Below are 27,607 nucleotides of genomic sequence, written 5' to 3' on the forward strand. Positions count from 1 at the left end.
CCCGCGATCCTCCCTCCTCCGTCTCCGTTCCGTTGCTCCGCCCCCGGCCCGTCCGTCAACTGATTCCCCGGCTTTTTTTCCGGTAAAACCACCCGCCGCACCGAAAGCGCAGACGCGCCTCGATGCCTCGTGTTCCATAACCAACACCCCACACGGCCATTTGCCGTGCTAGCCATAGAGCCCCCCACAAGGCACCACACTCGCTCGTTGCCACCGCCACTTTCCCCTCGTCGGACCTCGGACGGAAGAGCGCTCTCCCCCACCGCCGCCGGGGGGGGGGGGGGGGGGGGGGGGGGGGGGAAGCGGAGCAAACGGGCGGGTTTTCACCGCGGCCTGAGAAGGAGAAGGACGACCTGCGCCGCGCGCATCGCGACGAGCCGCTCCCCGCTGGCACCCACGCCAAAAGGCGAAGATTCTCGGCCGAGCCCCCGTCCCCTCCACCACTCCCCGTTGTAGCCGGTAGGAGGAGGTAGTCACCCCAGATCTGCTCGCCTCCACGCCCGCCCGCTGCTCCCCCTCTAGATTCGCCCCACCCGCTGCTATGCGGTTGCCGCCGCTGCTGTGACTCTGGGCGAAGCAGCGAGGGGAGGAATAAAAAGCGGTTCTTGCGGGCGTCAGGCAGCCGGCTGCCCCGGTCGGTCGGGTCGCCATGGGGTGCGGCCAGTCCAAGATGGAGGAGGAGTACGCGGTGCGCCACTGCCGGGAGCGCTCCGAGCTCCTGGCGCTGGCCATCCGCCAGCGCTACATGCTCGCCGACACGCACCACGCCTACGCCGAGTCGCTACGCGCCGTCGGCGCCCTGCTGCACGACTTCCTCCGCGGGGTCCAGTCGCTGCCGCCGCCGCCGCCCGAGCCCGCGCTCCGCCTCCCGCAGCAGCGGAAGGGCGACGGCCTCCCCGCCGCGTCACCGCCGCCCGCAATCGCCTCCTCCTCCACCGCGCCGCCCGTCGCCAAGCAGGTCCGCATCGCCCCCGACGACGGGCATATCCACTTCTCCGACGACGACTCCGATTCCGAGAGCGGGCACATCAAGTTCCACGACGACGAGGAGCCCGACCCGGCTCGCCGCCGCTCGGAGGTCGTCCGCTCCGCCGGGGAGCCGGGTCCTCCGCCGCCGCAGATGGGACCGCCCTACGCCTCCGGGTATGCTCCGCCGCCGTATGGCCCTGGATACAGCTACGGGTACGCCAATGGGCCTGGGCCTGGTCCGGGTCCTGGTCCTGATTATGGCGGTATTGGCATGAACGGCGGCGGCGGTTATGAACCAGGCTATGGTGTCATGGGCGGCGGCGGCTACGGGCAAAGCTATGGCGGCGCCGGCTATGATGACCAGGGCTATGGTGGCATGGGCAGTGGTGGTGGCGCTGGCGGCTATGACCAAAGCTATGGTGGCATAGGTGGATATGGCCAGAGCTTCTTTAACATCAACTACGCTCGCAGCCAGCCACCTCCACCGTCTGTCTCGCACGAGCACCGCCTGCAGGCCACTAACGCCAGGGTCCACTACTATTCCGGCAATGGCGAGCAGCAGCCACCCCCGCGCGGCTACGGTGGTGGGTACTATCCACCGCAGAGCTCGAGCTCATATAATCAGTATGCCTATGGTGGTTACTATGGAGGTGGTTCTGCTCCTGCACCACCAGCAGACATCCCTTCCTCCTCCCGTGAGCCAGCCACACCACCGCCGCCTCCATCTCCGCCGATGGTGTCCACCTGGGATTTCCTGAACCCGTTTGAAACTTATGAGAGCTACTACGAGCAACCAACTGCTACAGCAGCTCCATACTCTCCCAGCAGGAGTTCAAAGGATGTTCGCGAGGAGGAAGGGATTCCAGACTTGGAGGACGAAGACATGGAGGTAGTCAAGGAAGCTTATGGTGATGAGAAGCACCCTGTGAAGGGTTACATGGGGAACGGGAAGGCGGCCAAGGAAGAGGGTAGGAGCAGCACGGGAGATGAACTGCCCCGCAAGTCCAAGGCGTCTGAGGCCAGCAGTAGTGGGAGCAGCTTGGAGCATGACGTGCATGTAGTGGAGAAGAGTGTTGTCCGAGAACAAGTTCAACACTCGGAGCCACGGCAGCATGTTGCCGGTCTACCACCCACAGGATCAGAGAAGATATACATTGATGACACTGAGGTGGTGTTGGAGATCAGGACTCAATTCGATCGTGCCTCTCAATCAGCCGGTGAGGTATCCAAGATGCTTGAGGTTGGAAAGATGCCTTACTACCAGAAGAGTTCAGGTTTCAAAGGTTGGTAAAGCTTATTTCACATTTGCAATAATAATTTTCAGTCTTACTGTACACTTAGCAGTATGAATGCTAATTTGACACAATTTGTCATTTAGTCTCTGCAATGATGGTTTGTGGTATACCGACAATGGAGGAGGAGTTTCTGCATTTTGAAGAGGACAAGGCGATGGGATCCGGCAACCTCTCCTCTACACTACAGAAGTTGTACATGTGGGAGAAGAAGCTTCTTGAGGAAGTTAAGGTATAGAATGTGCTTTACATCTTTGGATCTGTTAGGAATGTTGTGGACTAGTGGTATGTGAGATCGCTTTTGGGCATATGATTCTATCTGCTTGCACCTACATGCTTGTAGATCTTAACTGAGTGCACAGTCAAAATCTCGTATGTGAAGCTTCCAGATTTTATCCATTCTCTCATGTTATCCTGGGTTTCTTCTATTTATAATTTTTGGGGTTGCCGTATATGGAAATTTTAGCTTCTGATTAGTTTTGACTTCAAGGCGTTAATTACAGATCAAGTAGCTAGTTTAGGTTATGATTATGAATGTGCCCGCACCAATACCTATTTTGGAGTGCCTATTCATATGTTATTAAGAAATTAATTGTGCTTCTAATATCCTTGCATTTTCTCCCTTTTTCCTTTTTTGAGAAATGGTCTATTCCGGAAATGATTGTGTCTATGGTTTTGTGCTCTCTTTTGCATGGGCTTTATGTTTTCTACATTCAGCCTTTTTGTTCCCAAGGCTTCACTCTGACACCACAATGCTTTTACTTTGCCAGCCTACTTATGGGTCCATGTTTTTTGGACAATTTCTCTTGTTTTGTTTTTATTATGTCAGGCCTAGTAAAAGCCAGCATGGATTTCCAGTTCATTATTATTTTTTGTACTGTGTAAACTGATGTAACTTCCTTTGGAACTTACAGACATAGGAGAGGATGCGCTAATTCTGTTTTTGTACCGTGTAAACTGATGTAACTTCTTTTGGGCCTGACAGACAGAGGAGAGGATGCGGGTACTGTATGACAGAAAACGTGAGGAGCTGAAAATGTTAGATGAGAAAGGTGCAGAAGCTCATAAGCTTGAGGCCACTGAACTTTACATCAGGAAGCTATCAACTAAGATTAGCATAGCTATCCAGGTTGTAAACACTATTTCAGAAAAGATTAGTAAGTTGAGGGATGAAGAGTTGTGGCCACAAACATGTGAGCTCATTCAAGGGTATGTCTTATCTCAAAGCAGCTCTAACCTTCTTATTTTAGCCACGTTATTGCAATACTTCCTCTATCTGTGTTCTGATTTTTTGGCATGTCTTGTTTTGCGCTTGTCTAACTAGTAATTTGGTTTGGGTTCCCTCTGCAATTCTTAGTATGGAAATAAATTACTCAAAAGGTTCTCACTGGCCTAAGTAGTAGATGCTGTTTGGTTCATGTATTTGTAACGCCATTCGATTACACTGCTAACGGATAACATATGATTGTGTTTGTTTCCGTCCATCTGTAATTTGGTCACGTCGTAATCCCATACCGCCCTGTAGGAATTTGTTACCCCTGCCAAAAGAGTGTGAATTGTTAGTTTGTTACCTGCGTGTTTTCTCCTCTGCTCCACATCTTCTGAACCAGGCCGGCTGAGGGTCTTCTCCGCTCCACATGTTGCGAGGCGCATGGCCGCATGCAGGCCCTTTCCATTTCCGTTACCATGTGAAAACAAACATATCGAGTGATCTGTTACTTTATTAACGTTACGCCTGTTTTTCAATTACATTTCTGTTTTTGTTACAGTTTCTGAACCAAACATCATCGTAATGGTTTTCTTGGAAGTAACCCACACAACATCTAACAAAACAGGAATAACATATTTGTTGTCATTCATGCCTAAATAGATTGATAACCCTGTGTTAATACTGATAGAGTGATATATAGGTGCAAAGTTCAAAAAGGCGACGCCTTAGGCGCGCCTAGGCGCGACCAGTCGCTAGTCGATGGGTTCCCGCCTGGCCTATGGGGGGAGGCGGACATCCAGGCGCAAGGCGGCGATTCGGTGGGCTAGGCGGCGCGGAGGCGCGAACGCGCGGAAAATTGCTGCAGCGGGAGGTCGCCGGTGGGGGAGGAGGAGCTGCGAGCGGCGGCAGGCGCGCACTAGAGCAGAGAGAGAGATGCTAGAGAGGGGAGGAAGAGGAATCGGTGGCGGCGGCGGCTGATGCGGGAGGAAGCGGATGCGGCTTGCGGCGTCGAGAGGATGCGGGAGACAAGTAGATGGATAAGGTTGGAGACCTGGAGTGGGATAAGGATGGAATAGTGGGCTGGACTGTTGCCTCTTGGGCCTTTCTATCTCTCTAAGCCAGCCTTTCTATCTATCTAAGCCCACTATTCAGCTGTTTATTTTTCTTTTAGAATATAAATATATGTATATTAGTATATATACAAAAAACGCCTAGAAAAACGCCTTGGAACGCCTAGGCTGGCCTAGGCGCTAGGCTAAGGGTCAGCGCCTAGCGCCTTCTTGAACTTTGTATAGGTGTAACATCTTGAATAAAGTTAGGACTTTCTAGAATGTAGTCATTGGTGTTCCTGACATAAAAGATGCATAAAACTTGATTGGAGTTTGTACATGCATTCTTAGATTCAAAATTGTATTTACAATGAGTTGTATTCTTAGATTCTTAGATGTATAAGTTGGCATCTGTGAATCCTGTTTTTTGTCCATAGTTACTTGATTATTTGTACGTTGGTATATTTGCCATAGATTATTTCTTGAGACTAAAAAACAATATATTTCAGGTTGATGAAGATGTGGAGCGTTATGCTAGAATGTCATCAGATACAATTGCATGCCATATCCCAAGCTAAAAACATAGACTCCATGATAGACACTGCAAAGTTCGGTGACGCTCATATGGACTTGATCAAGCGGTTAGAGCTTCAGCTATTGGATTGGATTGCTTGTTTTGTTGCATGGGTTAGCGCTCAAAAGAATTATGTTAAAACTTTATATCAGTGGCTGAGAGATGGTGTTATCTACGTTCCTGAGGAAACTGAGGATGGGGCGCCTCCGTTTTCTCCTGGAAGATTAGGAGGGCCACCAATTTTCGTCATATGTAATAATTGGGCTGCCAGTGTGGACAGGATATCTGAGAAAGAAGTAGTCGAGGCAATGCAGACCTTTACATCCAACGTGCTGAATCTCTGGGAGAGGCACAGGTCAGAGCAAAGACAGGGTCTGATGGCGAATAAAGGTATGGACAGGGATCTTAGGTTGATGGAAAGAGATGAACAATCAATGCGCAAGGCTCTGGAAGAACAAAATAAGAAGCTTGTGCTCATTTCGAACCAGGGCAGTGTATCCTTGTCTGCACAAGTGTTACATGAGCGAGGCCCTGGTGCTGAAGCTGGTAGTTTGCAAACAAGTCTGAAAAATATTTTTGAGGCAATGGAGAACTTCACTTCTGCATCTGCAAATACATACAAGGAGCTCCATCTTTGCGCGGAAGAAGAGAGAGCCCGAGTTGCACAGGCATAATCGGGGTTGTTATTGATCTGTACATGAATTGGGCAACACGCTGCATTCTTTGATCTGGATGACCAGCCATTCTCCTCCAGCCATAATCGGGAAGCACAGTTATAAAAACAGGCAATCACCAGACATATTCTGGTAGTTGGGAGACCCCTGAGGCGACAGAGTGAAGAGGCAGGCCCTTGTGCATCTGAGAAGCTGAATTATGACCTCTAGTTCACCGGGAAACCCCAGAAGATAGTTGGAAGATGTAAGCTGCATGATCTTGGTTCAGATCAAAGCGTGGGGCAAATAAGATGCAAGATTCATGGAGTGCTCCCCACCCCATGTCAACACTCAGCATACACACAAGAGGTCAGGCTATCAGATTTATCAAAAGGTGTTCCATAACGGCAGCATTTTGGCATGTCAATGTACATTCATTGTACAGAGAGGTGACGCGGGATGAATCGAGCTGGAGCCTTCTGTCCGCTGCCGAGAGCCCGGACATGTTTGCTTTGAGCTTCCTCTGCAGTGTTTGGACTGCGGCTTCGCCGTGCAACCGCACCGGAAGTACTCTTGTAGGGTTTACCAGAGATTGATGAGCTTGTAGGGTAGGCGTCCTGACCCGTTCTGCAGATCAGCTAACCAACCGCTCCGGCCATCGTCGACTTTTTTTTTTTGGTTTTGTTTATTTATCATACATATTATTAATTCATTTGTAGCACCCCGTGTACAGCTGCTGGCTAACTTATTAAAACCTGCCGTGCCATATTTTATTCATTTTTTTTTACACCCCGGTTCGCCCTGCTGAGCCACCTGTGTGATTGCCAGATGGATAGTTGTAACGGTGGTTAGCAGTGATGGCACAGCATTACGATGGTGAGGTTATTTAGTTGGCTTCCCTTCCGAGTTGCGTCGCAGCTATGGCAGCCAGGCTGCGTGGCCAGGGTCCAGCAGCTTGTCCTGTGCTCATGCATGGATCCGATCCGATCGTTGCACACCGGCTGCTTGCATCGCATCGCATCTGCGGAAAAAGGATGACAGGAGCTGGACTGGCCTCGCGGTGTCGTGTCAGGCAGGCAGCACCGCGCGCGCTTCGTTGTTGGTTTCCCCGTCGGCGTGTACAGCCGCGTCGTCGTGTTCCTTCACGTGACCAAGGTGGCGCCACGCACCATGCGCTGCACGCCTCACGTCCGTCCGCGTTAAGTCGCTTTGTGCGGGTGGGCTATTCAAGTTCCGGCCTCAGGGTCCGGGCCCCCACGGAGCAGTCTCCCGCCGCGTCGGCTCGTCTCGGCCCAGCGCGCCCGAGGTGCTGCTGGCCGGGCCATAGCGTGCGTGCCCAGGAGCCGCCGCGACGCGCGCTTCCATGTTGGGCTGAATTCCCTCGATCGGCACGGCCTGCGCGACGAAATCGCAGGGGATGGCATTTGGCGCGTGCGCAAGGTTATCCTTTGGCACTCGTCAGTGAAGGGCGGGCGTGATGATTGGAGCGAATCGGCAGTGAAGCGTCCACTCGTCGTTCTAGCTTGTAGGCCCCCTAGGCCGTGACATGGCCTACTGTCGGCTTGTCGCCACTCAGCCCTGCAGCCAATCCGGAAGAGGTGGTTGCTCGCACGGGTGAACAACGAGCTAGCGGTAGGCGAGCACACCCCCCATGGGCCATGGCCAAGAATTTCCTCGCATGCACGCACGGACGCAGTTACCCGCCGCCAACGCAAAGCCAAGCAAAGCGATTTTCCGTGCTGGCTCCTGGAGGCGCCTGATTTTCCCTGCAGAACGACCATATAGGCACTAAACAATCCTGCAAAACCTGGGCTTTACGAGAAAAAGGATCGGAGCTGGTCGACGTACCGGGCTGATGAATTCGCATTTTTTTTTCGCACGCACGCACGAGGCCGGAAAGCAACGTTATTAGGTCACAACAACCAGGCGCACTGCACCGGGATGGATGCATGGATCGACGCATAGGCGCATGTCGGAATAGATTTATATTTTCTGACGGGGAACATGATCCGGGCCTAATCCACCTGACGTTCGATCTTGCAGTGCAGCTGCATTGCCCGGCCGGTACATGCTATGCTAATGCTATAGCGGGTAGCGGCAGCACGAAAGCGCGCGTCTGTGGCACGCGCACGCAAGCGCTAACGAGCTAGCCGTATGTATGTGCTAGCATGGCAGGCGCGCTACGCCGCGCCGGTGCCGGCAACACGGATGAACAGTAGTCACGTCAGTTAACTGTGAACAGGAACTAACGGACAGCAACCAAAATATACGGTTCAAACGTGATGTCTGCCGAACAGTAATACGAACAGTATCAAACAGTGACTGAGGTCCTCGGCTGCCTTCGATTTATCCCCTGCTGAGGGATTGTTGTTGTTACGTATTATATATATATATATATATATATATATATATATATATATATATATATATATATATATATATATATATATATATGAGGAACTGCCATATTTTATATAGAGTAAAATGTATATGTATAGTCCATTAACTTGCTGAGGGATTATTGTGGTTACGTGTGTGTCTATATATATATATATATATATATATATATATAGATAGAGAGAGAGAGAGAGAGAGAGAGAGAGAGAGTAAAATGTATATGTGTAGTATTAACTTACGAGGGTTTATCGATTTGGTCTATCAGGTTTGAAATTGTATTTTTATCTAAAATCTTGATTATTATTACATAAAGAGTTCATACCCCTTCGTTTTATGTTTTTTTTCTACGTGGACAGACCACCGTGGTAGTTGAACTAGCTGTCAGCGTGCGAGCAACGCCCGTGACCGCGCCGGTCCGCACATTTTTCGTAGAAAGGCCCCTCGAGGAGGCCGATCTGCTAAAAAGGCACCTTCGAGGGGCCTATCTGCTAAAAAAGTGCAGCCCAGCGCAGTCACATGAACTGCACGCTTGCTGACGGCCAGTTCAGCTGCCACGGTGGGCTGTCCACGTAGACAAAAAAATATAAAACGAAAGGGTATAGACTCTTTATGTAACAATAATCAAAGATTTTAGAATAAAAAAATGCACTTTCAAATTTGATGGACCAAATCGATACACCCTCACAAGTTAATGGACTATACATGTATTTTACTCTTTTATATATGCCCATGCAAGGGGGGAGAGTTTTTTTTTGTGACTTGCTTGTCTTTCGTTCAAGTTGGGGCGGCCGAGGCCTCATACAAGATCAAATCACTCACACATGAAGGAGTTACATGCCACCTTTCCATGCAATGTGTGCTAATGACTTGCTTAGCTAATACAGAGCCATCTTATTACACTTTCTATTAACATAACAAAAAGATAGGCAAGTCTAAGCTCCTCAGTCTCCTGTAGGATCGGGTCAGAGTTGGGCACGCCTTATTATTAACGTCCTTTGGTAGTCCTGATCACCGGTGTGCGCCCTTGTTTCCCAGCAGACGTATATCTCCGAGCATGACTGGTCATGCATGCTGATGCATGTGTGAATCAATCAGGTCAATCAGTCGGGCCTACATAGTAGTGCATTTGTGTTGACAGCTACTTTTAGTTCAAGAGATATAAACCCGACTAACGCCTTTCTCGCCTTAAAGTTTACTTCCTATCACATCAGATGTTTGATAGAGTATTAAATATAAACTAAAAAATAACTAATTGCACAGATTATGACTAATTTACGAGACAAAATTTTTAAGCCTAGCTAGTCCATGATTTGACAATATGGTGCTACAGTAACATATGCTAATGACTGATTAATTAGGCTTAATAAATTTGTCTCGTAGATTACTGAGGACTTCTGTGATTTATTTTATTATTACTATCCGAACACTCACATGTGACACCCCGATATAACACCCGATGTGACATCCTAAAACTTTACTCCATGGATTTAAACACCACCTAAGCAAGCATGAGAACGCGGCTACCCTAGGCCTGCTTTTACCATTGTATCCAAGCTCAAAACAGGGAAGCTTGTTAGAACAAGTTTTGAAGCCGGCCAGATCGGATTTGGCCGCGAGTTCTAGAGGAAAACTAGAAAACATGCGGAATTTAACTTGATGATGTTTTTAGTGGGATAAAACAACACCTATAGGGGCCTGTTTGGCAGGGCTCCTCTCCGGCTCCGGCTCCTACACCTGCGGAGGAGCCCTGCCAAACGTTTTTCTAGATGTGACGTTTTTCAGTAAAAATCAGAGGAGTCGAAGCCGTTTTAGAGGAGCCACAAATTGTGGCTTCTCTAAAACGGCTCTGGCTCCTCTAGAGGAGCGCCTTAAGAGGAGCCGTGCCAAACACCCCTAAATACTAGGGGATTACGATCGGTTGTTGTATCTAATCGATAAAAAATGAACCTACTTTTTATGTATCACTAAACCCTAATCTCTTCTTGTCCTAATATACCCTACTGTTCTATGTATCTCTTGATGATATTCCTGAGTGCTTTAGGTAGCCGACTCTAGGGTAATTCCAAGTACATCTTCTCGACGGGTTTCTCCCGTGAGGCATACATTGGCATTTCGCGTAGAGTTGCCCGTCTTTTAAAGTTAGCTAGCACTTGAGATGTGGGACCTTCTTCGTGTCACACACTTTGTGGCAACTCCATTGAGGAGTAAATAAAAAAGATCACTTGTTGTAATATCTGAGGCAGAAGATGATTTGATAGATCTGATGAATCCCAAGAATATCGTCAAACCTTTGGTTATTGAGCAACTTTTTGTGGAGAATTTTACGATGTCGGAGGAGAGGGCCAAAAGCTGATGCTGATTTGGAGTGTGCCCTTGCATGCTTCTCAGTGGATCGACGAGTTGTCATCTCGCACTAAGTCAAGGAAATCAACTTCAACCCTCCTTCTATGGTATCTACTCTCTTCGTCCACAAAATAATGCAATTCTCGTTTCCCGAGAAGTTAATCAATCTGAACTTTGATCAAAATTTTATAAAAAAATACGAACATTCATAATGCAAAATTAGTATCATTAGATTAGTCATAGAATATATTATCATAATAAATTTATTTGGAGACATAAATATTAATACTATTTGCTATAAACTTGGTCAAAATTGAGTTACTTTGACTGGCACGATTCCCATAATTGTATTATTTTCTAGACTGAGGCGGTACATTTGAGATAAAAACCAACAGGAGAAATTCTGACCCTCTCCCTACAGTGGACCAATATGCAACAATGCTTGTTGGGTTCAGAAAACCATGACAAATGCCATTGATGAGAGACTCAATAAGATCGATTTGAAATTTGCAAAGTTGGAGGGTAAGAAAATTGATACTGGATCTGATACTTTACCTCATGATGAATCTACAAGTGGAGCGGCATCGATTGCTAGTCAACCTCAATTTGGGATGCCGCTCAGCCTTGTTGATGGGCAATAGGGATATGCACAAGCAACCATCTGAAATTGGCTATCGAAGCCAAAAAGAGCAGTTTAGGGTCTATCACTACCACACTCCCTATTGCCACTGTTCTCTCTCTTTCGGCTTCTACAAGCCGAATTAATGAAATTGGAAATTTGACTACGCTGTATACTTTGTATAGCTTTTAGCACTGTTTTTCCTAATCCATTTAAGGTCGTGTTTGGATGCGCATGTATTTATATCATTCTACATGTGTTGAAGTGGATTGGATTGGAATTAAACTAAATTACATTCTATTCCACTCTAACACATGTGAATTAGAGTAAATACATATGCATCCAAACAAGGCCTAAGCAGCAAGAAGAGATGGGCGTCGAAGACGGACTGTGTTAGGAGGGGACGAGTTGGTATCGCAATTTTGAAGGGATGGGATGTCTCAAATCTTCGTCCTGTTCGTTTGGGCTTGTTTGGCTTATAAGCCATGGCTGAAAGTACTGTTGGCTAATTTGATATGAGAGAAAAATATTATTCGTTGGTTGATAAGTCATGGCATATAAGCCAAACACGATCAAATAACAGGCGGAGAATCTCTCTCCTGGGAGGCTGGATTTGGTGCTCTTCTGCACCGTTACTCATATCCTATCAAAGGCTGCCACTGCCTAGGGATGAACCAACACAAGATTATTGCAGCTGCTGCAGCAGCAAAGTGTATATGTAGTACGCATCACATCACCATCAATTCTTTTCTTACTCTCCGTATCCTAAAATAAGTGTCGCTACGTTATTTGTGTCGATCAAACTTTCTTAAAGTTTAACTAGATTTATAAAAATATTAGCAATATTTGTATATCTGAATAAGTTTATTATAAAAACAGATTCAAAGATATATTAATATTATGTATTTTAAATATTAACATTTTCTTATATATATTTGGTTAAAGCTAAAAATAATCGATTTTTTAGGAAGCGACAACATTTATTTTAAGACGGAGCTAGGAGCGCGTAGGAACAATCATCACGAACGCATGCATTTATCCGCGCACATTCTTTTGATGGGTCGATCTCGACACACCAATTTGATGATTTCGCGCATTGGAAAACGGCGACGATCCATGGATCGATCTTGGGACGGTAATTTTTTTTTTCTCAGAATTACCATTTCGAATTTTTGCGTACAACTGTAAGATGGACGTACTGTAGGCGTAGAATCGAGAGCAGTTGCTATTTACACTTAGACTGGCACTGCCGGGACCAATGGACGCATCTGACCGGCTCGGAGAAGGCTTTATTAGTATCAGTTAATTCTGCACCCTTTTTATTCGACAGTATCCGACGGGCCGGGGACCAACAAGGCCACCATGAGGCCGGTTAATTGAGTTGAAATTATTAGGGACCTGCAACTGCAAGCGAATACATGCTACTGTTAGCCTGCATAGCCGTGGACCTGCAACTGCAAGTGAATCTTTTGAATTCGATGGACTGATGATCGATCGCCAGGACGATGCTTTTCTTAGGACCAGCCTCGATCGATCTGAGCCGACGACGATGCATGCATGCTCTACCAGCTCACTACTGTCACTGCTCACCTCTCACTGTTCTAGTGTTCTGCCAGTGCAGCAGGCCGCAGGTAGCTGCATGCTGCATGCTACAGAAAGTTGAATGGACGTGTACTACGTGCGCCGTGCTAAGACTGTCCACAGCGTTGTGCGGTGCTGAAAACAGATCCGTACATGCAAGTGGGTACCGATGCCAAGACTCATGTCTATCCATAATGGCACCGGTGCTTCATTTGTGTGGGCCACCAATAGCCATGCCATGGGGGCCAGTAGCCAGCACCAGTTGCATAGCAGATGGGTGAAGAATACACTTGTTTATTCTTTCAGCACCAGTGAACCTACATGTCACGGTGCTTGATTTTTTCAACTTAACATCGCACTCTATAATGACATGAGCCGGTACCTGATCCTTCTCTCTCCTAATTCAGCACCGGTGAAACCCAATGGGCAGTCTAATATTGGCGCCACGCCGATCAAGGCGCCATAAAACAACACTGCGCGTCTAATTTACTGGTCTGGGCAATACTCCTACATTACCGAACAGCAGTGAAAATAAAAAGTTTACAGTGGCAGGCAGCTCTGGGAGCAAGGGAACGGCACTTTCGAGTCTCCATATCATGGTCCCGTTGACCAGTAAAGTTTTTTTTTAGAAAATAGCTTCATGCATGAGCAACTTTTTAAGTGGACCAGCTTCATTCATGTATGAAGGAGAGAAATGGAAGAGAGAGCTGGGATAAGCTACCTTTTCCAGCTTCATCTCAACTCATATCTGTGTGAGAGGATGAGAAAAACAGCTTCACCTATGAAACTGTTTTAGAAATGAGTGTTTGGTAAATAAAACAGCTCACAACAGCTCATGAAGCTATCTATGAGATGATCGAGCGGTGGGGGAGAGGAAAGGATCGGCCGATCGTAGAAGAGGGGTTGCGCACCCAAATCAAACTAGGAGTTGTAGTCCAACTGAGCGGCAGTGGCCGTGGCAGTACAGCTAATCGAGTGTAAACCCCAGCCCTGTTCTAGGGATGGATAATGGAAATAGATATACGAATTATCTGATATCTGTATCCGCTAGAACTTGTAATATCCGTATTTGTATCTGTTTCTAATATGGATACTAAATGGATATATCTAAATTCGTTTTTTAGTGTTTTTCTCGATCCGATTCTAGATTCATATTCGACAATATCTGACAGTATTCGTGTCCACAAAGAAAACAAGGTATCATGAACCTACTTAAAAGTTTTCGCTTCATAACGAGTGACCAATTATTAATTTTATTATTACTAATAATGCATTGAACCCATTCAATAGTATATATCTATAAATAGCTTTTAGAATTAATTTAAAATTCTTAATGGTACATAAATATTAAAATAATTTTAGTATTTTTCTAAATTGAGGAATATTTATTTATTGATGTAAATTATTTTATATAAATTTATTTAGTTCTCTTTAGATTATTAGAAGTGTACTTTGATTTAGTTCGCTTTGGTTAACGATGTACTTAGTAGTAAAATTTTATCATGTATGTTAAATTTTACAATAAACATTTTAAGTTAATTGAGTAAATATCCGAATAGAAATCCGAATCCAAGACATCCGTTTTCTATTCGTATGCGAAAATATCCGAATCCGTATTTATATTTGAATTAAAATATGATAAAAAAATAATATCCGGATCTGATTCCATGGGATCCGATCCGTTTCCATAGTACTACGCATTATTTACAGCCGCCGCAGCATGGCTGGCTGTAACTCCTGCTCACATATAGCAGCAGCAGCCGCCAGCCGGCTGTGCAGCGAACATGTAGATAAATAACTGCACCTGCACATACACAGACACAGACACAGCTAGCTGTTGCTTGTAGCAGTGGAGTGTAACTTTCACTCGCCCACTTCACTGAAAGTAGCTGGATCGGCTGCTCCCTGCTTATAATTAAGCTACTGTACTACACAATTAAGCTACTGCTGCCATTACATGCACGCATTTAACAGTGCATTAGCTGCAGGGCTCGAACTGGAATAGTACTACACATATTCCTACATGGGATTAGCCTTACAAGCTCTTCGCTTGTGCTATTCAGCCGGCTTTAATCCATACAAATCAGCAGAAACCGATTTAATACCAGCCTAACATAGCATTAGAGGGTAGTAGTAGATCGAAGTGCGTTGGTACAGTGAATTAACATCGGTAGGCAGCAACGCGGAGGAGCAGCAGCAACGGGCCAACGGCAGCATGCAAGGAGTAGGTCACTGTGATGGACCGATCATTAATCCCCTATCAATTGATTGGCTCTCGCACGAAACGGGAGGGTAGCAGCAGCAGCAGCAGACTAGCGGTATGTGGTGGATTCTGCAAAGTTGGTGTGCCACTCATGAGTCATGACTCATGTGTGCGTATTGCGTAGGTATGCGAGACTATCGTTTGAATTCCGGCAGGGAGATCGGAGAGGTCCGGGTTCCCGGCCGGGAAGAGAAGAGAGAGCAGTGGAGATGTGTCGTGCATATGATTGCAGTTTCCAAGGCCAGGTTCTCTCGTCTCCTCCGTGGATCAGGAGGAGAGGGATAAAACGTGTTTGGCTTCGTTCGCGTGTTCTTAAACCTGGCTTGATCTATTTCTTTTTCATTCGAAATAGTATTTTTCTCTCACAAATTCCTTCAAATTCATCCAGATTCCTATGAGCGAACGGGCCAAAGGCTGACGTCGTGAGTTTTGGTAGCGACTGCCATGTGCAGCTGCCAGTCAGTCAGCTGAGCCTGAGTGAGACGGGTGAGTTGCATTGGCTGGAGTGTCGTGTCGACTGTCGACACCGAGGGAGCGAGGTTCCACTGACTAACTGACGATCGACATGCGTGCTTGCCGGCACTATAAAGGCAACAACAAGTTGGTCGTCTGATCCACCAGACCGCCACGCGAATTGAAGCCAAAACAAGAGGAGGAGAATTTTAGTCTGATCCAAACATTTGGCAGATTCGGCTTCTGTCTGAACCTGTCGGAGTGCTTTGACTTGTAGAGTAGAGCTGGACCTGTGGCCTGTGGGCCACATACTTACTATCTGTATCAGATGATGCACTGGAAATGATACTCGTCTCATGAGTCTATTCTTCCTTTTTGTATATTACTCTAATACCCTAGTAGCACTACAACCTCTCAAATACTACTATCACCTGAAAAATGTGTGTAGAAAGAAAGAACCCGGGCCAATTTCCAGGTCCCGTCCTTTTCAGAGCGAGAAGCAAGGATCACCAAGCATGAGCTCGCGTCCACAGAGCAGCACAGCACGCAGGTGGTCGCTGCTTCCTTGCGCGATTGGATGGACATCGTTAGCCAATAGTCACCACAGGACGCACGCAAATCTACAGCGCTGGAAGGGAGACGAGAGATTTACACGTCATTTTTTTTTCTTCTCTTTGACCGGAGAAAGGAAAATCCAAAAGCTATATCCCCTGGCAGTGGCACTGGCACCACGACTGATCAGCAGCCCGCACCACACTAGCGCCACTTGGCTTGGCTGGGACGGCGCCGTGCCTTAGCCTGAGGCGAGATTACAATTACTCCCGGCACATGGCCGCTAATCATTGGCGGCGTAACCCTAGCTACCGTGCAGTAGTAGCGGTGGTACCGATACCCGCAGCCGCAGCGCGAATCAGGCCCGGCCTCGCCTCTGAAACCTCGGTGGATCCATCACAACTCCTGTTTCCGCGCGGCCCCGGCCCAAAAGCGCTCGCGCCTTTTATATCCTCGCGCCGGCCAATCGATCGGCCACAGCACCACCGCCCACACGCAGACGCAGAAGCTTCTTCTTTCTTTCTGCTATACTAGGTGCTACGTGCTAGCAAGGCATCAAGGCCGACGATGGAAGCAGGGTCGGCGGCCGAGAACGGCGGCGCGGGCAAAGAAGGGTCCGGCAGCAGGTTCAGGCGGGTGTGCGTGTTCTGCGGGAGCAGCTCCGGCAAGCGGAGCAGCTACCGGGACGCCGCCGTCGAGCTCGGCAAGGAGCTGGTGAGTGAGCACAGAGCACCCGCACGCACGCCGTACCCCTGGCCCCTGCATCTGCATGGCATGGTGGTGTTCTGTTTGGTTCGTCGACCCGACCCGACCCGACCTGGGCGTCGGTGCCTGACTGCCTCAACGTTGCACTTGCACAGGTGGCGAGGAAGGTGGATTTGGTGTACGGAGGGGGAAGCCTGGGGCTCATGGGGGAGGTCTCCGAGGCCGTGCACAAGGGCGGCGGCCATGTCATTGGGTCAGTCGCCTCTCTTGTCCGGCCGTTCACCGCCTCACCAAATTTCTGTGTCTCGCGATCATCCATCTGACTGACTGCTTTTGTTTATTGCTGCTGCAGCGTCATACCCACCACTCTCATGGGCAAGGAGGTGAGATGAAAACAGAGACACACGCACGGCACGCGCGCGCGCGCCGGCAGAGGCAGACGCAGCAGGTTCTTGGCCAGCCCCGCAGGCCGCAGCTCATCTCTGTCTAACTGTGGCCGCGTGCGTGCCTGCAGATCACCGGGGAGACGGTGGGCGAGGTGCGGGCCGTGGCCGGGATGCACCAGCGCAAGGCGGAGATGGCGCGCAACTCCGACGCCTTCATCGCGCTCCCGGGTACACCTGCCCTGCCTGCCTGTTCGATCACCTTCCGTCCCTCGACTGCACACCAATCTAGCGACCAGCATCATATCATTGAGCCGGCCGAGCCATGGTTTGTTGGCTTGTTGCAGGCGGGTACGGGACGCTGGACGAGCTCCTGGAGGTGATCGCGTGGGCGCAGCTCGGCATCCACAGCAAGCCGGTGAGCGCAGACGACGATACGATACCTGGCACCCACACACCCACACGGCCACACCCTGTCGTGGATGGACACGGAGGCAATGCAACTGTACACTGCATGCCTCTGCACGCCAAGGGCATGAGCTGAGCCTGCACTAGTGTAGCATCGGATCGGACACGTGCACTGACAACTACTACTCCCACAACACACTGTGTCTGTATGTGGCGCAGGTGGGCCTGCTGAACGTGGACGGGTACTACGACTTCCTGCTGGCGTTCATCGACAAGGCGGTGGACGACGGGTTCATCAAGCCCTCCCAGCGCCACATCTTCGTCAGCGCCCCCGACGCCAGGGAACTCGTCCAGAAGCTGGAGGTACGTTGGTAAACACTCGGCTCGCTACAGTGACTAGTGACCCATCACCCGTGCGCCCGGCAGCTTGCACGCTCTCTCCCGGGTCCCGGCCTACGCACGCGCATGGGTTGGGGCCGCGCATCTCATCATCCAAAGCCGCGCGGTCGTCCTGGCGGCCTCCTGGTTGGTTGAAGCCGGTGGGTGCGTGCGTGCGTGCGTGCGTGCGTGGTGGCAGTGCGCCTCCTCGCCTGCCCGTCTGCCGCGGTGCCGCGCCCGGGACTCGCTGGTGGTCGTCCTTGATGGATGATGACTTGGTCACGCCTGTGGCCTGGCGCCCTGGCACGTACACGTACACGCACGCACGACCTCTTTTTTTGTCTGGTCGTCATCCAAACACAGCTAGCCACAGCCCACAGGCGGAGGGGGCAGGCGGCAGTGTCACGCTCACGCTCGCCTGCCTTTGCGCCGGCCCTGCCTGCCTGCGCTCGGCTTCCCTGCACGCACGCTCCCAAAAGCGTCCAGATTCTCTCTGGTAGGAGTGGTGGTACAGCTGCTGAATTGAAACAGTCTTAAGCAAGGACCGCCCGGTATATATCTATAGTAGCTTATACTATTATATTATATACAAAGATAGTAGTACTACTCGTAATAACTTTGGTGTGTGTACATGTGGCGCCTCTCCTACTGAAACCAAGCGTGCCAGGTGTAGCCAGCAGTTACTACGTGTGATAACATGCCCGTTCATGCATGATGCGTTTCTGACCGTCCGTGGAAACCAAAATGTACATGCATGCAGGAGTACGAGGCCGTGCAGGACGAGGACCCGGCGACGCCCAAGCTGCGGTGGGAGATCGAGCAGGCCGGCTACAACGCCTCGCTCCTGGCCGAGATCGCCCACTAATCGGCCGCCCGGCCGATCGATCCCTGGCTCAGTGGCTCTCGCTCCACCCATCGCCTGCCGGCCACCACCACCTATATCCACTCATCCATGCGATCATCCCGCGCGTCAGCAGCAACATATGATGTATTTCTCTCCTTAGCTAGCTAGCCTAGGCATGCAACAAGCAAGTTTGACCGCAAAAGCGGGGCGCCGCCGAGCAAAACGCACGTTCTGCTCCTAGCCTGCAGCGGCTGTTGGTTGTCTGTCCTGCTAGCTACATGTATTCTTCTCCTAGCCATGTATTCGTACTAGTTTTCCTAAGCTAGGTACCCTGCAGATCATGTGTTGTTTACTACCCAGTAGCAACTATAGTAGTACTAGTTAGTTGTCCCGGCCCCTTATTAGTCCCTGATCATGTATTTCGGTGTAGTAGAGAAGTCATTGGTAATCTGGTAATGTAATTGACCACCAGCTAGTAGCTGCAAGAATTTTTTTCCAAACCGAATTACACAAATACAGACGCAGACGCTCAACACGCACGTACACTCACCCCTATGCTGCAAGATTATTTGATCCAGCACCTCTCCCACCTAATAGCGTATCTGCGTTTATCTTCCTCCGTTTGCTCGTCACGCGTGATGCGTTTAGCCGTAATTTTGGCTAGCAAGATGCCCACGCAAATAGCCACACGGGTAGCTACTTCTTATTTTTTATTATACATTTTTTCTTTTCTTATTACTTGGAAAAAAAATATTTGACTATTTCCAGCAAGCTACTGATCTCAGGCATGCCACAGCAAAGCCCGTCTGTTTTGATGATCTCAACCCAAATTGAGTTTTATCACCTCTACAACAAGTTCACCCCTTTCATGCTGTTCTTCGTGGTGTCTAGATCGGCCAGCCAGTTTGTTTTCCTTTCCTTTCGTGGGTGATGTAGCTTATTTCCTAGTTGCTTATATTTTGATCAATGGTACAATTGTAGTTAGTTTCCTGATGGAACCAATAACTTCAAATTATGAATTTTTTGGGACTGAACTACTCTTGGTTAAATCTATAGTGTTAGATAGTCATTAAAATCAATGGTGTATATTCTTTTTTTTTTACAATTAATCTAGCTAGATTGTTAAATCATCATAAAATCCAAAGCTATATGTCGTTTTGTTTTTCCCGATTAACACGAGAACTTCAGTATGTACTTTTAGTATACCAATTGTAGGCTCTAAGCCACTAGTGTTGTGCCATCTAGGCATCTAGGGCACCTCGTGTAGCCATCATTAGGGAGCCCCTCCATCTTCCTCCTCCATGGCAACGAGGTGGGGACTCATCCCTCATCTATAGTTGTTCTTTATGTTTAGTCTAAATAAATCTAATGATGAAATCATCGCTAATGTTTAATTGAAAACTTGTTACCTACAATGACTTCAACAATAGCCACAAGATCGCTGTTACGTTGCCGAGATCAATTTCACCGGTAGGAGGTAATTTATGATTAGTTTCTGTAATAGCAAGGGTGCTTATGGGCACTTTTCGTAGGGATACTAACTCCTGGTCATCGGTCTTATCATCAATGACCGCAAGAAGAAAATCAGAAGTAAACTTGATGGATCAAGAGTTAGAGGTACTCAATATGCAACCTGTGGTGTGCCCGATGACTCAACTATTAATGTATTGGAGTTGGTCGGTGGATTCGTTATAAAGAGTGTGCTATGGTTTCAATGTTCAATGATACTTTGTTCATCTACAACACCGACTGTATCGATCGAAGCCACTATGGAAAAAGATGATAGAATCAACGCTGACTGTATCCATCAAAGCCAAAGCCACTATAAAAAAACGATGATAGAATGACTGATAGAATATTATTTTTTTTTCAAGGTTTTTTATGTATAATTTGAAGATGTACCTTGCCCGAGTTTCAATATAATTTCCCCATTCCTTTAGAAGAAAAAGGTATACTACCCACATGTTCAAAGTAAAAAAGCACTAAAGCGTACAGAATACCTGTACAGTCATCTAGCTGAATATCCGCACATATGTACCAAGGGAATATGTCAATGCAACACGTGTTAAACAGGTTGGTTACATGTACAGGGACCCCAGCCCCTCCACGTACGCCTAGGGAAGCACGCCCAATTGTCCGGCTCGTACGTTTCAGAGCGGCATACGCACGTACTCCTACGCGTACAGGTACGTGCGGGTCGCAAAGTAGACGGGCCCGGACGAACACGCCACGTGTACCTTGCTCCTGCTGTAGCACACGTCGGCTTATCCGGCATGCCTCTGTATAGTCTGTACGCTACGTACGCTCTCATGAGTCATGACGGACGGGCGGGTGACGGGTGTCCACGGTGCACCGGCTGCATGCCGCTTTTGACGTACGTACCTAGGAGTAGTGTACGTGAGGTGACACGTGAGAGTGGAGTGACCGGGCCGAGTGGACGGCTGCACTGCGACAGCTCAGCAGCGGTAGTGCGGACTGCGGAGTGCTGCCTGTACCAGACCCAGACAGACCCTTTTTTTTATCAACAGACCCAGACAGACCTGGCACGGCGCGTACCGCGTCCCGGGACCGCGCGCCTACCGGGAGCCGGCGGCCACGTACTGGCCACACCGTCCATCGTTGGGCCGCGTTCGGCTGGCTGGCCAGCGCTCTCATAGTGGCACTGTTCACGCAAACAGTGTTCTTGATAGAATTGTATTTTTTTTATAATAATTAGCTGGAACAGTATTTTGGTTTATTTTTCAGTGCTGCCGAACAGATGACAAGCCCGCCCGCCATCCCCTGTAGGCTGTAGCCGCGGTCCGCGCGGCGGCAGCGAGAGGCACCGCGCAAGTATGCATGCATGGCGCGCTGGCGCAGGGCGCAGGCGGTAGTTGGGTCGTCATTGGGTGCTCCGTTGCCTCATTGGTTGCCGCTCGATGAGCACGTCGCACGCCATCTCCCTTTTCTGCTTTGGCCTCCCGTCCCGGACACCACACCACCGGCCAGCCGAGTCCATGAAGCTTGCTGAAGCCCCCCGGTCCCGGATACCACTACAGACACAACTTGAGCTGCACCTAATGCTTACCCGCCATGCTGCTCCTGGCACCTGGCTGTACGTCGCACGACGACGGACGTGAGAGTGGACGGCTGCACTGCAGGCCCCCCCAGCTCCATCTCAGCACTGAGCTGAGCTCACCAGCGGTCGTGTGTGTGCTCCTCAGCACGCCCACTGACTAGTGACTGCTACCGGATAGTCCGGCAAAGGCGGCGCCAACAACTAGGGACAGGTGTGCACAGATATGCGCCCTGGATTATATATTTTTTAGGCAAACCAACCAACCTATGTAAATTTGAAAACTACCAATCAGGACCACTTGATGCTGATCCAATGGATGAAGTGAGAGGGCTTAAGCGCAAAAAAAGGCCGGCGGGTGGGGGGCTTAAGCGCAAAAAAATCTCAACTATCACCACATCCATTGGATCAGCATCTAGTGGCCCTGATTAGTTTTCAAGTTTACACAGGTTGGTTGGTTTGCACCTGATACGTCGCCATTTTTTTAATATCATTGGATAAGAAGTCGGATTGCACCGGTCAGAGAGAACAGTAAAGTGTGGGTTTGGTGGCCAAACGAAGCTTGCATCATATATCCGGATGAGAGGATGCGGGATGGGTTTATTAGACGATAAAAAGGCGAAAAAACTATACAAAAATGCTTTTACATTTTAGGAGGTGAGGTTGTAAAAAAAATATGGCATCCTTTTACATTTTGAATAATACCAAAGCTAAAAACTCCGGATCCGCCACCGCCACTGATCTCAGCCTCTCAGCGCGCGCGTGTGGTAGCGCTAGGCCGCTAGCTAGAGTGCACGCTGGGTGGGACGGGCGACGGCCCATACCTTATCGTGTCTGTTCCCTTTGCCGATCTCTGCCGGCTGGGCCTGCCTGGGACGGACGCGAGGGAGGTTGCCTGAAACAGGCGATCGAGGCACGGCCCGATCGGGATCGCCCTCGCGGCCGGGGCACCGTCTCTGGTCCACGAACATGGACCAGCTGGGATGCTGCATGCCCCGACGCGTCTATTATCTATCTCCCCGGAGAAGAGAATTATTGGCCCTCTGTTCGTAGGAGGCATGTGCGTGGGCGTGGCTATTCAGAATAAGCTCTCGCCTAGCTGCTAGGGGGCCAAAGCCAAACGGATCAATCAAGCACCATAACGTGTCACGCCTCCATGGGGGAGCTGCGCGTTCGATCGCTCTGCTAGCTGGTACCACGCTATTGTCCTGTCCGGCTGCGTCGATCGATCGGCGGTGCTCCGATCCGCTGGGGGTGATTCCTGACGTCGCCGACCGGTCCTTTACTCCTTTTCATCCATCCAAGCTAGGACTTGGACTTCCATTAGGGCTTGTTCGTTTAGGACTGGTTGGTTCTGGGTAGGAATCAATCCTAGTGAGCACTTTCTATATAAATTACACAAGCAATCCTGGCTGGAATGATTCCAGGGCACGAATCCATGTCAACCGAACGCAACCTTAGGCCCTGTTCGGTTCTCCTCGATTGCACCATGAATTATTCCAATTGATCAATGCTTATATAAATTTGCAAAGCAATCCAGGTAGAATTCATTCCAGGCAATGCTTCCCTGCCAAACGAACGAGCCCTTAAGCAGCAGCAGCAGCGGTCAGTGAGTAACATATCTGAAGAGGTGGCATGCACTTTGGACAGATTGTACGAGCTAATAAGCGCATGCATGACGAACCTGAAAGACAGAATTGAACGTCCTCCGTTCGAATCCTGTAATGCAATGCATGGCCCGTACAAAATTTTGTTGAATATAAATACCAGAAGAAGAAGATATACATATCTGCTACTTGTGAAGGAATGTAGGCACGATGTCAACCTAATAATGGAGGAAGCTCTGAAGACCAAGACCTGACGTGTGTTGTGTTGTTCTTCTGAAGAGACGAGCGCTTAAGTGGAATGAAATCAAGGGCCTTTTTGTTTGGGCTTTTCGGGAGTTTTTGAGCCGCAGTTTTTGGACGTTTCAAAAGCCGAAGAAGTTTCCGGAAAACTCATAATAGTGCATGCAAGTGGGCTTCTTCTTTGCAGCATATCTCATGAGGGCCTTGTAAACAATGCAAGAGAGTGCATGCAAGTGGGCTTCTTCTTTGTAGCGACTAGCGACCTTTCGTGCGGCCTATCTGTGTTCGGCCAGGCTAGTTTCAGAGCCCACGGCCAAATCCCAAATCAAAAGGGTTCTCCACGCCGGTCGTGCAGCGAGTATAATGACCGTACTGACGCTACAGTTTAACTAGGTAACATAAATCAAACAATAAAAAGTTGATTAACAGTAATCAGAAATTAATGTGACACTTTTTCGCAATTCTAAGGCCAGTACAGTATAGCTTAATTGAATGTCCTATGTAGCGCAGAGCTCCATACTGAATATATGGATATATACATATATAAAATTGTCTTTCTCACGTGAACCAAGGTAATAAATAGCGGCGGTAGCGGTCGCAATAGCAGTAGCGGTCCGTTGCCGCTACCGCTATGAGGTAGCGCTTTGAACTTTGTATCCTGAAACTTTGATGCCGCAATTCTGAGTAGCGGGGTGATATTGCGTCCGCAATTGCACGTAGTAGGCCGTAATAGCATGGAAGCAAATAATTATAATCAGCCCACCCCACTATGACTCACACCCCCAAGTCAAACACTCACACATCAGCTATAGCCTCCAAGGTCCAGATTTAGGCGTTCTTTGAGTGTAATTACATGTCTATTTATACTCATTATTCATGATATATGTACTTAAAATTATGTGGGATTATCGGGTGCCGCTGTTGGAACTTATCGTCCGCTATCCGCAATTCGCTACCTCGACACCAATCCACTACCAACCTGCAATACGTTATTTATTACCTTGATGTGAACACATCATTTACAAACAAGAACCATATTGTGAAATTCTAATGTGGTTACACCGGCGGAACCAGGGGTAGCAGGGGTCGTCCTCCCCCCCCCCTCCCTTTAAATACCACCTATAGAAATTTAATTGCATAGCTACAAAATTATTATTTCACTCTAATTTGATGATGAATATTGTGTTTTTGTGTTATGAGAACTAAATATATGTGCAAAAACAATGAAAAGTTATTGAGACATACATTTGTTGTACATATTTATCATATTTATATGGGGTGTCATTGTATTATCCGGCCTTCCTTATTCAAAAGTTCAGGTTCCGCCGGCGTGTGGTTAACTAAACAAAATTAGTGCAGTCAATATAGCTTTTAGTCAGCCCAGCTCAATAAAAAAGAGTATACAAGGAGCTCAATTACGGTATCCATGTTTATTACTGGCCCAATCATCTCTTCAACAATGCTATCTCAGAAGCTTGTGATCCAATAAGATTTGGCTTATACTGATGTTTACATTAAAATGGTGTGAAAAAAAAATATTGTTGGTTCCCTAGAAAGAAAGTATTGTTCAAGTAGCGCAGCAGAAATCCCAGGTAGAGGCGGAGCGGGGGCGGGGGGCATGCGGCAAAAAAAAATTTAGACCCGCTCTCGTCCCGTCGAGTTCCCCGCGCGGCCGCGCAATCAGCGATTCATATTCATCGCTCAGCAGTTCGTGTCCCTTCCTGTTGCCCTTCAACGGGAGTAGAGCTGCAGACTGCAGCCATCGCCAGATCGCCAGAGCTGCAGACTCCAGCAGATTGATCTTCAGGCTAGCCTGATCGCCGCCCATCGGAGAGCAGAGGAGCAGGCGAGCGCCGAGCACTAGCAGGCAGCAGCCGAGCATCACTAGCAGCAGCCGAGCGCCGAGCGAGCAAGTCTGCACTGCAGGTGCAAGCAGCCGCAAAGTAAGTATAATTTATATGATGCGATTTCTATTTTTTAATTGCTAATTTGCAATGATCATCCGCGCAAATTTTTGATTCAGTTTGTATCTAATTCAGGTAGGAAATAATGCCGCCTAAAAGGACAATTGATTCTTTTTTTCAGAAGTTAGATAGAGATGGCGATGGACATGGACAGGAGCAAAATAATTCTCCTGTTGTTGCTGAAGAACAGAGGACTGCTGAAGCCCCCAACCCTGAAGAACAGAGGACTGCTAAAGCAGCACCAAGACAACCAGCACCAAAAGTGAGGCTCATATGAACAAAAAAAAAGTAAGTTTCTTTTATCCTCTTTTCTAAAAGAGTCACTTCTATGTGTTGTCACAACAAACATTATGATTATATGGATATTTATATTATATATATATATATATATATATATATATATATATATATATATATATATATATATATATATATTTTGCGAGAAAATTATATATTTATTAGGACTCTAATTGTCGCGCTTCGTAGTTTTAGGACTTCGATCGTCGACTTCGTAAAAATAACCCTCTAAACATTGGACTCTTGATTTTCATGATATTATGTGTATTTTCTTTCTTTTTTTACATTTATATATGTATTTGCCGAGACGGCTCCTTCTGTTCCTGTCGTACGTACTTGATGGCCCAGACCGCTGGCTGGGCAGGCTTCCTGGCCGCCGCTGCCCTCCATGGACAGAAACCACCGGGCAAGGCTGGGAGTCAGAAATGGCTGAGACCGCTGCCTGGGCTGGTCCTCCATGGCCGTGGCGTTGGGAGCCTGACCCTCCATGGTCGTGGCGTCGGCAGGCTATCCCTTGGCGACGGGAGGCTGGACCTCCATGGCTGCTGCCGCGGCGTCGGGATCACGATGGAGAGAAACGTCGCGGCGTCGGGCGGCGGCGATACGAACAGACGAAGGGTTAGGGCTTCTCGCCTCTCGGGCGGCTACAAAACGTCGGGCGGCTCAGGCTTCCCTTCCCAGGGAGGTACGGTGCCAAATACATGTATATATATGCAAGGAAAAAAATACACATAATGTCATGAAAATCAAGAGTACAATGTTTAGAAGGTTATTTTTACAAAACCGACGATTAGAGTTCTAAAACTGCGAAGCACGACGATTAAAATCCCAAATATACAATTTTCTCACATTTTGCCTATCCTCGTAACAACCCCCCTCCCCCTTACGTATAAAGCAATAAAAAGACGGTCTTAGAACAATATTCTATCGAAGCAATAAAAAGACGGTCTTAGAATAATATTCTGTCGATGCAGCAGCAAGTGGTGCATCAAAGCTATCAAACATGTGGGGCATCTATGGCCTCGTTTGGTTTGCTGAATCTTAGTTAAAACTGGCTGAAAAACACCGTTATGACTGAATTGTTGCAAGAGAAAAACACTGTTCTGACTGGAAAAAAACAAGCCGAACAAGCCGAATGTGGGATAAGCCGAACGTGGCCATATATGTTCTGTAAACATGCGTGTGCTTTTAGAAGTTTTGCCAACTCTTCAAGCAGCTGTGTCGGTGTTTCGGACCGGCGGGCCCTCAACCAACTAGTAAATTTATACTGCGTGTTCCCAATCCCGGATGGTGATGCAAAGAGACACAAGGTTTATACTGGTTCGGGTAATGAGCACCCTACGTCCAGTTTGGGAGATCGATCTTGTATTCCTTGCACCGAAGCGCTCGTAAGTAGGGGGGTTACAAGCAGGACGAGAGAGGGAGCTAGTCCCAGGTCTCTACGTGGGGCGGCGTGGATTGCTTGAGATGTTGATCTCAGGCAGCGGGGAAGCTCGAGCGTTCGTCTGTGCGTTTATGTGTGAGTTCGTTGCGTGGGCGTAGGCCTAATCGTCCGTCCCCCAGAAACGGCCCAGGTCCCTCCCTTTTATAGTTGAAGGGGGGACCAGGGTGATACATTCGCTAGCTACATGGCGTCGTGCAGACGGAGGCGGCATGTCCGAGCCCTATAGCCTGTTACTGTGGCGGCGTGGGCGACGGAGTGGTCCCGTCCTTGAAGTACTGGTGCGACGCGCCGGTCACATCCGATCCTATGCGTCGTGGGAGCTCCAGT

The 27,607-nt window shown here is 48.5% G+C and overlaps 2 protein-coding genes across 2 annotated transcripts; both read left to right on the forward strand.

Annotated features, from left to right (window-relative positions):
- Positions 1-311: 311 nt before the first annotated feature.
- Positions 312-6,513, forward strand: LOC136550094 (protein ALTERED PHOSPHATE STARVATION RESPONSE 1-like). Its single transcript, XM_066541563.1, has 4 exons — positions 312-2,252; positions 2,348-2,493; positions 3,247-3,470; positions 5,030-6,513. The coding sequence occupies exons 1-4, from the start codon at positions 650-652 to the stop codon at positions 5,766-5,768; spliced, it is 2,712 nt and encodes a 903-aa protein (XP_066397660.1). The 5' UTR covers positions 312-649; the 3' UTR covers positions 5,769-6,513.
- Positions 6,514-16,273: 9,760 nt separating this feature from the next.
- Positions 16,274-19,009, forward strand: LOC136552260 (probable cytokinin riboside 5'-monophosphate phosphoribohydrolase LOGL9). The gene is made up of 7 exons (XM_066543787.1): positions 16,274-16,669; positions 16,816-16,913; positions 17,013-17,043; positions 17,175-17,274; positions 17,391-17,461; positions 17,671-17,814; positions 18,590-19,009. Exons 1-7 carry the CDS (start codon positions 16,523-16,525, stop codon positions 18,692-18,694), a joined length of 696 nt encoding a protein of 231 aa, XP_066399884.1. The 5' UTR covers positions 16,274-16,522; the 3' UTR covers positions 18,695-19,009.
- The last annotated feature ends 8,598 nt before the right edge of the window (positions 19,010-27,607 follow it).

This window comes from Miscanthus floridulus, chromosome 4 (assembly GCF_019320115.1).
Source record: "Miscanthus floridulus cultivar M001 chromosome 4, ASM1932011v1, whole genome shotgun sequence".
Lineage (NCBI taxonomy): Eukaryota > Viridiplantae > Streptophyta > Magnoliopsida > Poales > Poaceae > Miscanthus > Miscanthus floridulus.